The sequence below is a fragment of the Sminthopsis crassicaudata genome, chromosome 1 (assembly GCF_048593235.1).
Source record: "Sminthopsis crassicaudata isolate SCR6 chromosome 1, ASM4859323v1, whole genome shotgun sequence".
Classification (NCBI taxonomy): Eukaryota; Metazoa; Chordata; class Mammalia; order Dasyuromorphia; family Dasyuridae; genus Sminthopsis; species Sminthopsis crassicaudata.
In genome coordinates this window covers 269,126,878-269,141,109 of record NC_133617.1, presented here as the reverse complement: position 1 = coordinate 269,141,109, position 14,232 = coordinate 269,126,878, and the positions used below count along the sequence as shown (strand labels likewise).

Here is a 14,232-nt window from a genome sequence, read left to right as displayed (position 1 = left end):
TGTGATTTTTGGCAAGTTACCTATCCATTCTGGGCCTGTTTCTTCATTCACAAAATGATCCAAATCTATGATCCTATGGCACAATTTCTAAAATTGTTACTATCATGATTACTTTCCATTACAACAAGGTTCATTTGTTTCAAGCCATACTCGGAACTCAAAGCTTAACAAGATATGTGTTCTTTTAGCAAAAAAATAAATTATAACAATAGCTAACATTTATAGAGACCTTTTAGGATTACAAATTGATTATGTAATCAACAATCATTTATTGTATACACTGAATGCTATAACTAGATAACCAAATTCATCCAAGTTTACATTCTATTGGTAGACAAAATGTCCACATATAAGAACATATAAAAATAAAAGTATATGGGGAAAAAGTGTTCAGTTTTGTCTGTTTTATAATTGAAGAAACTGAGATCATAAGAGATTGTGTCTCACTGTAGTCACAGTTAGTATCAGAAACTCATAATATTAGTTATAAAATTAAAAACCTACAATAATACTATTATGATGGATTAATCGATTTTTCTACTTCATCAATTGACTTCAAAGTCACTCAAGTGGAAACCCAGATGGATGAAATCTTTGCTGAGCATTACAAGTTCCATGCCATCTTCTGTACAATCATAGTCAGTTAGGTGATGCACATAGTGGGTATGGGATAAAGAAGACCTGAATTCAAACCCAGTTTTAGACGTTGGCTATCTGTGTGACCCTAGGCATGTGTCACAGTTTCTTCTACTACATAATGGAGATAATAATAGTACCTACTCATGGGTTGTTATGAGAATTAAATAAGATAATATCAGATATTTGTGAAGCACTTAGTATAATGCCTAGCACATAATAAGCAATAAGTATCTATTCTTAAATTTAATAATAAATTTAATTAATAAATGTTTATTCTTCCCCTCCCCATAAGATACTCTTGATTAAAACAATAGAATCATAACTTGAAGGGACATTTTCAAAAACATTATTTAGTATTCAAACAATCAAGTAACACAAACAATTTATTAAACAGTAAACAGACTACCTTCCAGCCATTCTGGAGAGCAATTTGGAACTATATTCAAAAAATTATCAAATTGTGCATACCCTTTGATCCAGCAGCTTTTCTATTGGGCCTATATCATAAAGAGGTCTTAAAGGAGGGAAAGGGACCCACATGTGCAAAAATGTTTGTGGCGGCCCTTTTCGTAGTGGAAAAAAACTGGAAACTGTGTGGATGCCCATCAGTTGAAGAATAGCTGAATAAGTTATGGTGTGTGAATGTTATGGAACGTTATTGTTCTATAAGAAACAATCAGCAGGATGATTTCAAAAAGTCCTTTAGAGACTTACATGAACTGATGCTGAGTGAACATTATATACAGTAACAATATTATAAGATGATCAATTCTGATGGACATGCCTCTTTCCAACAAGGAGATAATTGAGGCAAGTTCCAAAGATCTTGTGATGAAGAGAGGCATCTACATCCAGAGAGAGGACTGTGGGAACTAATTATGAGCCATAACATAGCATTTTCACTCTTTTTTGTTGTTTGTTTGCATTTTGTTTTCTTTCTTATTTTTTTCCATTTTTGATCTGATTTTTCTTGTGCAGCAAAATAATTGTATAAATATGTATACATATATTGGATTTAACATATATTTTACCATGTTTCACATATACTGGATTATTTGTCATCTAGGGGAAGTGGGGGGGGGAGGAAGGGGAAATTTGGAACACAAGATTTTGCAAAGGTCAATGTTGAAAAATCATCATGCATATGTTTTGAAAATAAAAGCTTTAATTTAAAATTTTTAAAAAGAAACACGGACTACACACTAGGTAGTGTCTAGATACTGGTGATACAAGTATAAGTGAGCCATTCAAAAAGCTTGTTTTCTAGTATTCTGGGTTTTGTTGATCTAGTATGATTCTAGGATCATATATGTGATAAAAGCAAGAAATGAAAAGAACTTATTTGCTTAGCTTGTGTCTGACACTATGTTAAGAACTGAGGATAGGGATAGAAATTAAATCCCTGGCAAGTTATTTAACCTATAATTTGAAGAGAAGTTGGTGATCTACATTAGTAGAGGGAATTTCCCCACCTGGAAGTTTCCTATAAAAGCAGTAGAGATACAAAAATGAAAATTAGGACAGTTCCTCTTTTCAACAAGATGATAATCCAACAAATTGAAATAAGCAGGCATTGAGGTCTGGGTCTCCATATACTCTCGGAAACCACCACTGCAACTTCACTTTACCATGGAGTTACAGTGAGTCTTAGACTGACTACTTAAAGCTTCCCTGATTCAATGAATTTGAGACTTCTAACTTTTCCTGTCTTGATAAACTAACTCTGAATATCTCCAATACAAGTCATTTCCCACAACCACACAACCCTCTTGTCCTTACCAATCACCAATGTTTTCTGCTTCCTCTAACCATGTTTCAGAATAGCAACCAGGATTGCAGTGATATCCTGGTTACCATATTGATCCATTCCAGCCCAATCTAAACTGTTTATAATGACATCCCCCCTTGCAAAAAAATTTTCAGATTATGTTCAAATAACTTTTGCCAACAAATATTCAACAAAACCCTCAATTGAGAAATTAGTTTTTATGTGTGATTTTAAAACTCATATAGGTTCCATTTTGTAACCTGTATTGCAAGATGTTCAGAAGCTCTATTTCAGCAATGTTGTTTATTTCCTTTAATTTTTGAAGTTTTCAGAATTAAGTATTTAGAAGAATGTTTGAGGAGCAAAGTCCACAAATCTTGAATATTTTTATATTCACTATACAGATGTAATTCTCCATTAAGAATAACAAACATTTCATTTACATATCAAGAGCATATCATATCCCCAAATTACTCAAGAACAGCATCAACTTTTATAATAAAATACAGTGCCATAGTTACTAACACCACATCATTCAGAGTACAATATTATCAAGACTTGTTATTTCTATATTAATATAAATATTTTATTTCTAAGTAAATAGAAATAAATACATAGGAAAATCCAAATGAACTTAAATGCTCAAGAAATGAGGTTTTCTGAATAAGAGAATTTTGGAATGGTTTTTTACATACTTGAATAAATCATAGATTCAAATTAGGAATAAAATTTTAAAATATCTCTCAATCTCCTTCATAACCCATAGTACAAGTCCAGTCAACAAATATTTTAGATAAATACTATGTTCCAGCCACTATGCTATGAACAGCTAAGGGGTATAAAGGTTAAAAAAAAAAAAAAAAAAACAAAAACAAAAAAAAAAAACAGGCCTTGCTCCTAAAGAGCTTATAGTTTAATAGGGAATGCAACATGCAAAGAACATCATACAAACTATATGTAGGATAAAGTCTGAAAAGGAAGGCATTAAGATTAAGGAGAGTCAGGAAAAGTTTTTTTGCAAAAGTTACAATTTGAGCTGAGGCTTAAAAGAAATGAGTAAAACCAGAAAACAAAAACTGAAGAGGGAGAGAATTCCAGACATGGGAAACAGCTAAAGAAAGCACAAGGAGTTGAAAGATGGAATTTCTGTGTTGTGAAAACAACAATAAGGAGGTTCTGGATTACAAAGTACATGGTGGAAAGGAACAAGAGATGTAAGGAGGGGGTAAAAATACTGGAATTGTGGTAAGAGGTCAGGTTATGAAGAATTTTATAAGCTACACATATCAGGCTTCTAGAACAGGAGTAGCCCAGATGTTAGAGCTGTGTAGGATATTCTGACTCCAAAAAGTTAGTGTTGCATTCATGAATAGAGCAGCTGTAGATTAGTGACCCACATCTAACCTCTTCCCTTACCACTGAAAACTGGAAGGATGCATACAGTTTCATCTAGATTCAGCCATCATGACATCTCAGAAGAGTTTTCAGACTCAAGAACTGGGAGAACTTGCCCCAATAAAAATATTATTCAACTGTATACTTAATAGTATGAATAAGGTAGAAAGGATTACTAGTGATTGAGGCATGTACCCTTTCAGAGTATAAGTAGACACAATAATAGAAGAAAATAATAATTAACATTTAGCCATTTTGTCATATTGAACTTCTTTCTTCCCCCTCTCATATCTATATTCCCATGTTGTTTTTTTTCTTTTTTTGGTTTGTTTTTTTTTTTTGGTTTGTTTTGTTTTGTTTTGTTTTTTGTTGTTGCATTCTGTATGTCTACATTGAGTCAGCTAAGTAGCCAGATTAGAGAGAAACTTAAGACCTGGAGTCAAGAGCTGGATACAAACGTAGTCTTAGAAATTTACTAGCTCTGTTACTCCAGGCAAATTATTTAATTTTCCTTGCCTTGACTTCCTCATCAATAAAATGAAAATAAGAAAATCACCTATCTCTTAGGTTGTTGTGAACATAACCGAAACAATATTTTGTAAAGGCTAGTGATAATGATGACAATGATAATGATGATGATGATGATGATGATGACCAAAGCAGAATGATGAGGAGGAGGAGGAAGAGGGAAGCTAAGGATTAAGAGAATGAAAGGAGAACCGCTTTTCTTTTGCCATAAGGACAAACAAATCTCTCTTCCAAAGCCCTGAACAAGATCACTGCTATTTTCTACCTGTAGTATTTTAGCTTGACTGAAAAAGTTTTATTTCTCAACCTGGGGGATACCAATCCATGACCCAGTTTTTTTTTTCAATATTTCTGAAAAAGTATTAGTTTGCTTTTTCATCCTAAACACATGTTGATATACATGGTTTAGTTCTGGTTTGGAGTTTTTTATCCAACACTAGAATGTTATGAATGTGGATAGCTTCTGATAGCACTCCACAGTGGATAATAGCATCCACTAATACATATTAGTAACTATTTCATAATTTATAGTTTTAAAGATTTTCATGGGCCACTAGGAAATTAAAATATGTACCTTATACAACTAGTATGTGTTCATAGATGAACATTTAACATCTTCATTCTAATCCCTGAGACCAACCTTCTATCTCTATTATCCCAACCAGTCGCTCTCCCTAAGTAAAAATTGTTCAGTCTTATCTGACTCATTTTGACCACATGGCAGGATCACAATGATACTGTCAATGATATTGAAATGGTTTACCATGTTCTTCTCCAGTTCATTTTACAAATGAGGAACTAAGACAAATAGGGTTAAATGACTTACCAAGGTCACACAACTAGTAAATGTCTAAGGTCAGATTTGAACCCAAGGTGAGCCTTTATGATTTCCAACTCTATCCACAATGCCATCTAAGATATGGTAGTATACTCCTAAGGAGGAATACAATTAACAGAATTAAACCTTTCCCTTGCCAATTAACGGTTCCATATTGCTTTCAACATTATTAATAATTATTCATACTTAAATTGCACTTTAAGATCTGCTGATCATGTTTCTCATGATAAACCAGTAAAGTACATAGTACAGATGATTTTTGTCCCCATTTCAAAGGAAAAGAAAATGAGGGTCAAGAGAGATTGATTTACCCATGTCATGATCACAGATGGTAAGTATAGAGAAGCCAAGACTTGAAGTCAAATCTACTGAATCCAGTTCCAAGGTCACTCTATCAGACCACTTCTCAAGGATTTTCCTCATAATATCTATTGCTATACCATAGATTTTAAATGTTTTAGAAAATGAATTAAATGTCTGCTCACACCAGAACATTCTAGAAGTTGCATTTTTTTCCTAAAAATGTCTAGTATCAGATTATTTCCTATCATTTTCCTATTGCCTATAAAGATCACTTACAGCCTAAGATTCTAATTAATTGAAGTTTTAATTTTATTTCATTCAAATTTATCAAGTTTTATGTTAAATTAATTGAAATGACTGCTTAACATATATTGGACATGATTAATAAAATGTGTTTATTAATTAACACATTCATGGAAAAGTTTTCCCTTTAGCTGTGGTACAGTGGATAGATTGTTGAAGTTAGGAAGACCAGAATCCAAATCAAGCATCAAACACTTACTAGCTTTGTGAACACAGACAAGCCCTTTAACCTCAATTTTCTTCAATTTCTTCCTCTATAAAATGTGGATAACAACAATACCTACCTCTCAGATTGTTGTGAAGATAAAATGATATAATATTTGTAAAGCAATTTACAACCCTTAAAGCATTATATTAGTGTCATCATTATTGTTATTAATATAATTATTAAATACTGAAAATACAACCCCCTGCCACTTTTAATGGTTGAAAATTTAGAGAGATTATAAACTCATCAAGTTATATCTTTCATAATTTGCATATATCTTAATGATAATATTGATATCAAGATTATAGAACAAATCTTTTTTTTAATACAATCACAAAAGGAAGTTTTCTTGAGGCTTATTTTATATTACAATATTTTTATAAAGTAATATTTATTCAATCAATAAAAAAAAATTTATTGAGCTATATGAAAAGGAAGGCTCTCTGGTAAGGACTGAGATACAAAGATGTCTAAGATATAGTTCCTGACTTCTGGGAACTCACCATCTAGTAAAGGAAATAAATAGGCATATAAATCACTATCATGAAAGCTAGACTGTAAGTACCATGGGACAAACAAAACTCCATCAGAATTCAATATTCTATAAGCAAAGTCCACATTTAACATATCAAGAAAGAAGCAAAACAGAGTTTGACATATCTGGAAACATGATTAAATCAGCCTAGAAAAGTATTTTGACATCAAGTATGTTTGGAAGTATTAAATTTTATTATGCTTATAATTACCAGAGCCATAAAACTTGTTTAATGTCTTTAACATAATTCCTAAGGTTTGCATATAAGAAAGTAAAGGAATTAAAGATATAGCACATATATGTCATCTTAAAGTCTGCAAAATATTTTATGTTATCTCAATGGTATCCTTAAAACAACCCTATGGCATAGACACTATTATTATCATCCCTATTTTATAAATTGAATAAGTAAAAACTCATAATAGTAAAATGACTTTCTGGAAGTCACCCAGCTAGAACACCCATAAATATTTAGAGCTAAAAGGGACTGCAAGCATCATCTAGTCCAATATTCAAACCCATGGAAGCAAAGTGACTTCCCCAAGATCACACTGCAGGAACACAGGAATCACAGATATAACAAATCTAGAACTGGAAGGTACCTTGGAAGCCATAGAGGCTAACTTTCTCATTTAACAGTTAAGGAACCTGAAGCTTGAGGACATTAAAAGAATTGTCCCAAAATCTCACAAATTGTGCCAGAGGTAGAATTTAAATCCAGGGGCCTCTGACTTTAAGGGCAGTATCTTTTATTGTACTATGTAATCTCTAGTTCTTAGGATTCAAATTTAGTCCTTCCTGACTGTTTAAACTCAGTACTCTTATCTGGTGTGCAGATTACATCATATAAAAGAGAAGAAACAAGATCCATTGAAAAACACAAATGCATTCAAATGAAAAATATCAGTAAATCTCCATAGTAAAAGAAATGTTCTGTGTGGAACACAAAGCTTTCTTACTGCTTCATGTGCTGGCAAATATCCAAGGAGAGGTGAGCAGTACACTTCATAGGGCTCAGGCTAAAAATTTTTCTTGTAGTAACAGTTATCCAGACCTCTCTATGCACATCCTTATCATGGTATTCCAATATTATGCAAAAGGAAAGGTTGTTTTAAAAATTGTTTTCGCATGCAGCATAAAGAGAAAGGTAAAAATACTTGGCTTCCTTGGGTAGGAGGGGAGGAAGTTCACTCTCCTTTTCTGATTAGAGAGGTTTGTTTGTATTTGTTAAATAAAAGTATTATCTGTTTTATTTGTATAGTGGCATTTGGTGTACATAAATGATTTTTGTTTGTCATTCCAAATTGATTTTCTTAAAGTATTCTGTGATTTCGCCTCTTAACTTAAACATTGCCCATCCTCAATAATATGTTCACCTCTCAAAAACTGGAAGTTCAATAAATCTTCCTCAGTAATAACAATGTCTAAGCACCAAGTTCTGCCTGACATATTTTATACTTGTGACCTCTTCCATGTTAGACAAAGACCTCAAAACCCTCCTGTGGTGACAACTCACATGAACATAAATTCAACAGACTGCCACTAAGACACCTCAGAACACCTGGCTCTGCTTAGTGGATTTTTTCTTAAAATATATGTGATATGGGCAGCATGTTTTATTCTTTGCACAAAAATATCATTCAACAAGAATCTAGTAAGCATCAGTATGTGTCAGATATAACATTATATTTCTGTATTTTTAAAAACAAATTTCTAGATTATTTATATTTGACAGTAATTTGACATTATAAAATATGCCCCAAAAGAAGGACTTACACATTAAAAGAATTATGTTTTGAAGTTGTTAAATGATTTGATCTAAAAAGACTAAAAGTTGTAAAATGGTTGGTGGCAGTTTTCAATAGACTAGGTGAAATGAGAATAACTGAAATTAATCACAATTTTTTCTTCTTCTCTTCAAAGTAATCATTCTCATAGTTAACCAAGTATGTATATCTTCATACTCCATACATGAGTATGAAGATATATACTCATAAGATACCCAAAGAAGTGTAACCTTTTGACAATTATATGTAGTTTGAAATCTGAAGTGAATGAGACCAAGACTACCTAGTCTGATCCATTAGTGCCCCCAAAGTACTGTTTTCATCAGGGTTTGATGTAATAACACTTCTTTATTTTTCTTTACCTTTTAGAATTTGCTCCTCTAATGTCTTTCTAAGGGTCATAGAGTTAGCTCAACAATCAGAAGGCAGATTTTCCTGAGCAAATTTTTAATTAGAGCTTGATTATCTTCAACACTACTCAACACTTGTATATAATCTTCCCATCCCTTCCAGTAGCTTGTACTCACAGAGTTCAAATTAATGCTAATACTAATCTTTCTCTTTAAAGGAAATTTATGAAACTAAAGCTGATGCATTAGAAAAAGCAAAACCACAGTATATTCCAGAGTCAGCAAGTGAAAAAAGCACAGTAATATAAAACTAAAAAGACCTCATGGCCAAAAGACATGAGTTCTATTTCCTTAGACCTGGTTATACCACTTGCTAATTATATGACCAGCAGTTAGATGATATTACTGGATAGAACTCTGAGCATGCAAGCAGGGCAGACGTGCTTTCAAATTTGGGCTCAGATGCTAGTTTTGTGGATCTGGGCAAGTTATTTAAACCTGTCTGCTTAGTTTCCTCATCAGTAAAATGAACTAGACTTGATGATCTTTAAGGTTCCCTCTCCAGCTATAAATTCCTATTCTACTAAAAATCCACTTTCTTACCCTAAGCTGCTATGGATTTTCCATGTCACTGTTCTTCTCCATTAAGACTATAATCAAGTGTTAACTACATCATTTGCCCTCCAAGTAAGACTCTCCTTCAAATGAGAAAAGTAAATTTTGTTTTTCTTACATTTTTTTCTCTGTTAAGATAGAAATAATCATGTTTGAGTGAAGCATTTTCTCACAATGAAATAATTATACACAATAGCTTCCATTTAAAATATGTCAGGCAACAGAAGGTACTTTGCCAAAGATTAAGAAAAATGAACTGTACTATCAAACCCCTTTACACAAAGGTTCATCCTTGAACTATTTATACATAGTGGAAAAAAAAGTAAGATTGTGTCTCCAAAACAGTGGGGAGGGAGAAAAAAGAAAACACTCTGAAATAGAAAAGTGAAAACCTTTTAAAACACTCATGGGACTAAGAAGTAACTTTTTCTTAAAGTATTATTTTTATCCCTTTGTTAATGTGCCCATGTTTTTCCTTGAAAAAAATAGGCAAACTTTAGCAAAAGAAATTAGTAAACTACAACTCATGGTAATTGCATATCAATTGAGGTTGTTTTTTTGTTAGGGGGTGGTTGCTGTTACACATGGTAAAACACAGAAGAAAAACAGTAGACGGTGTTGTGTGTCCTTTCATGCATCACCACACGAAGTATGTAGTGCAATGCCTGACAGAAAGGGTCAGTAACCTTGAGCTCAAGAAAGTGATTAAAAAGAAGAAAAAAAAAAAAAAAACCAGCAAAAACTCTAGTTCCCAGTATACTATGTGTTAAAAGGAACATATGGAAATAAGCAGAGACAGATTAGATAGATAGATAGATAGATAGATAGATAGATAGATAGATAGATAGATAGATAGATAATGGATGAATGGATGGGTGGATGGGTGGATGGAAAATTTTACACTATGCTGTTAAGGTAGAATTGCATTTTGTTTTGTTTTGTTTTGTTTTGTTTCAGATCTTTCAACTATCCATTAGCCTTACTTTCTCAAACAAATCATACCTAACAGCTTGCCCTGCCTATTTTGTTCTCTCTTTAAAGACAACTGTAAATTGTCTGAGTAAGAGGAGAATTTGAACTAAACCAAAACAAGACGGAAGAGCAGGGTTCTTTAACACAGGCACACAGAAAAATCCACCAGCGATTTGAAAGACTTCAGTAACTATCTTTTAACCCAGGTCTGATAAGAATCACCTCACCTTTTCAATATAGTTATATAACGGTTGTTTCTTCTCTCTTGGGGAATCTGGAGCAGTGACACCCCATTTTGCCCTTCCCCCATTCAACCTATGCAAAACTGTTACTTTTCAAAAGAAAAGCCCGCAACACACCACTAAACTTTCATATCACTACAGAGGAGGTGGCGGTCTTCTGGCTCTAAGCGAGGGGTGGGCGCAAGCACTTCCCCAGCCACAGCGCCGCTTGCAGCATCCCCAGAACAACTGGGGGAGCTCAGAGACTGAGTGACCGCTCGGGAGGGCGAAAGCGCTGGGTCCCAAATGTCTTGGGGAGGGGGTGGGGGAGCCTGACGTGGGAGTGGAGAAGCAAGTTGCGCCCTGGCACACAGACTGTAGCAGAGGGTGACGGGCGGCGAGTCCCGGGCTTCCCGGCAGCTCAGCCACCCGTGGGGGAGTTGGTGGGGGCGGGGAGCCCGCAGAAAGAGCAATCACTCAATCCACACACTAGCTTGCAAGCTTGTTCCCAACGTCCTGAGTTACAGCGCAAAGAGGAGAGCTGGCTGGGGGACTAGGCGCTGCAGCCTAAGAGGGACTTGAGGGACTAAGGGATGGACTAGAGAGGTCGAGGCGCTTCTGGATCTCCAGACAAACCGATAGTGCCTGAGGAAGGTCCTGGCAAGGGACTGGGAGTAGGTGGCTTAGTTGGTCGGTGCTCACTCACCAGCTGCAGAGTACAGAGGAAGATGAGAGTGCAGCGCCCGGTGCAGCATCCCATGGTGACTGGCGGCGTCCGAGCCCGAAAGCTCCGAAGCTCCGGCAGACGTCTTCCTTTGCTTATCTTCTCTAATGCAAGCCCCCCCAAGCCTGCCCTAGCTCCTACTCCAGCCCCGGCCCCCACTCAGGGGCGAAGGCTCCCAGCCTCCAGGCAGACCCCACCACCTCTGCAGCCTCCAAGCTCTGTTTCTTTTTCCTCTATGTTTCTGGGCTTGGGGGCAGTGGTTTCTTGCCTAAGGAGGGGAGGGGGTATCTCTCTTCTTTGTTGTAGTTTCTTCGGACTAAAAGAGCTGAGGTCAGTGCAGCCCAGAGGACTGGAGCATCTGGCGGGGGTCCCTTCCTCCCCACTGTTCAGGTCTACTTCTTGAGGAGGGGGAGCAGAGGGTGGGAGGAGGTGGGGGAGAAGGGAGACTACAGATGGTGAGTGGGTGAATGTCTGTTTAGGGGAGGGGTATACAGTAGGTGGGTGTCTGGTAAGTGAAGTAGGCTGACGGGTGTGTGTGTGTGTGTGTGTGTGTGTGTGTGTGTGTGTGTGTAAAGGTGGGAAGCAATGAATGAAAGAGATTGTAACCAGAGGGGACTAGCTAGTCTTGTTCAGAATATTTTCAGGGGTGTGTGTGTGTGTGTGTGTGTGTGTGTGTGTGTGTGTGTGTGTGTGTGTGTGGTGTTAGCGGGTAGTGGTGTGTAGTGGTGGTGGTGAATGAATATGAGTGCAATTGAACAGATGAAATAGATAGATCTGCCTGGCTCTAGGATTCTGACCATACACACGCCTTGTGAAGGAGATGGATGTGCCTGTAAACTGATGGGAGTATGTGTGAAGAATCCGTTAGGCAGCTGCCCATTAGGGTAAAGAGAAGGTAGTGGTGACTGGAGAGTTATAAATTGAGGGAGGTTGGTCGGAGGAAACAGGTCAGGGTAGATAAGAATCCATAGATAGCCGCAAAAGATGGTAGTTTGGGTAACTGCCTTATTGGAAAGAAAGTCATGTCGGGAAGTAGGGGTTTGCTGGCTGAAAGGTGAATTGGATATGAGTCTGAAGGAGGGAGCAAGCGAATGGCTGTGGACCCGAGGATATGGAGAAGGTGGAGAGTGCTGCTATGGGTAGACTGACATTTCAGCAGTTGATTGCCTGGAGGGCGCTGATGCTATAGGCTCACAAGGAAAGTTGAATGGAGTTAGCAAGGAGACTAAGAGGATCTTCGGGAGGATCAAAAGGTTAGGGAGACAAATAGGCTGAACATTTTTTAAAAAGAGATAGATTGGACTGAAAAAGCTTAAGGAAAGCCTTTCTTTACTGAACTACAGTCCCTCTGTGTCATCACCATGAGAAGGTATTTAAACAAGATGAGAACTGAGTCAGAGCTTAGGCTGAAGAAAATAGAAGTCCACATTCTGGAAGTAACTACACAAATACCCTGTAAAGAAATCTCTGGTTGTGTTTTTCTTATGAAAAAGAGTAGGCAATACTGCAGAGGACTGACTCTTAGTTATACTTCGTTTCTGATTTCATTGGCATTTAGTGCCATGGGCGGAATTAGCGACAGGTAGCTTTTTTTTTTTTTTTTTTTTTTTTTTGGAAGGAGTGCGAGGGTGGGGTGGGGTGGAGAGGATACATCTAAAAACACCTTCAATGCAACCACACACCAGCGAGATTCCGTAGTACTTTGCAGAGGACAGAGGCTTTCAATCATAACTCGACTTAAACCTAGAACACACCCTTCCCTGTTCCTGCAGTTTGATACTGATTTGCATTAGAGGATACAGAAAGAAGGCTTTAAGGCTCAGAATAGGAATCCTTAATTATAAAAAAACCACCCTAGCAGTTCGTTCACTTATGAATGTTTTGTTTATTGTTTTTTAGGAGAAGCTGAAAATCTATGATGATTTCTCTGCTGTGTATCTGTTTCTTTCCCAATTAACTAAGTAAAAGGACCCTTTTTGCTTTCAGAGTCCACAATTTAAACTTTAAAGATAGTGTTTAGTTCCCAAGGAAAATCACTACTATTTCCTCTTCATCCTGTAACTGCTCATAAATAACTTGCATGATTAAGAACTGTGAAGGGATAGGGAATGCTTACTTTCCTGTTTTCTTTTCTGCCCAATAATAGAAGTGGGTAGAGAAGAGAGTGGAATCAGTAGTCCTTTATAGTCTTTATGGCATCATAGTCAAAATGATGAGATTATTGGTTCTCCTGAACTAAGGGAACACCTCCCTTTGGGGAATGAACCCTTAAGAAAGGAAAATGGACACAAGTCAATGAATAATTTAACATAGTAGGGATAGCTGGGAATATTGTTGCTTCTAGAAAGTATCAAACCTTTCGTTGCTATTAAAGCTGCAAAAGGTAGGAACTGAATAATGAAAAGACCCTAAAAAAGAAGGCTTCTTTCTGTAGGTACTGAAACCTGTTCTTTGCCTTTCAAATATAGGGTCTATAAAAAACTATCAGGATGAAGTAATAATTTCTGTATATTCATTTATGAATCTTTTTGAACTTCAAAAAACATTTAAATAGTTTACATTAGGAAATATTACCTAGAGAACCATAATATATCTTGTTGCACACATTTTTACAAAGAACCTGTTGGTAGATATAGTTCTGAGGTCCCAAAAGGCACCCTTTCAAAATAGTCTCCACTTGGGAACTGAAGTCTCTCTTGTGAGAATTTCATCCTTTTGACTAAAAAAGAGTTGTAATGAAGAGAAGTCTGGATTTGGAGTCAAGAAACTTGGGTACAAAAAATTATTTATTGACTGTGGGACCTTAGACAAATCATCTTATCTCTCTGAGAGTTTCTTCAACTGCAAAATACTGCCTGTAAATAGAATTCTTTGAAAAATTTGGAAGTATAGAAATGTGAGTTGTTACTATCCCTGCTGAAATGCATTTAACTTTGGTAGGGGAATAACCCGTTGAGTTATGTAGTATTTACATGGGAGTGCAGAGAGATACTCATGAAAAGAAAAAAGATATTAAATACTTATCTATACCATATTTAGACCCTGA

The 14,232-nt window shown here is 36.0% G+C and overlaps 1 protein-coding gene across 3 annotated transcripts in view; it reads right to left on the bottom strand.

Annotated features, from left to right (window-relative positions):
• NKAIN3 (sodium/potassium transporting ATPase interacting 3) overlaps positions 1-11,827 on the bottom strand; it is an 821,210-nt gene extending 809,383 nt beyond the window's left edge. Inside the window, exon 1 of one of the 3 annotated variants that reach the window (XM_074278762.1) lies at positions 11,169-11,827. In XM_074278762.1, coding sequence (XP_074134863.1) covers positions 11,169-11,222 — 54 coding nt within the window. In that variant the 5' untranslated portion in view covers positions 11,223-11,827. The remainder of the gene's footprint in view (positions 1-11,168) is intronic. The other 2 variants (XM_074278761.1, XM_074278763.1) reach the window with 2 other exon arrangements.
• Between the last annotated feature and the right edge of the window lie 2,405 nt (positions 11,828-14,232).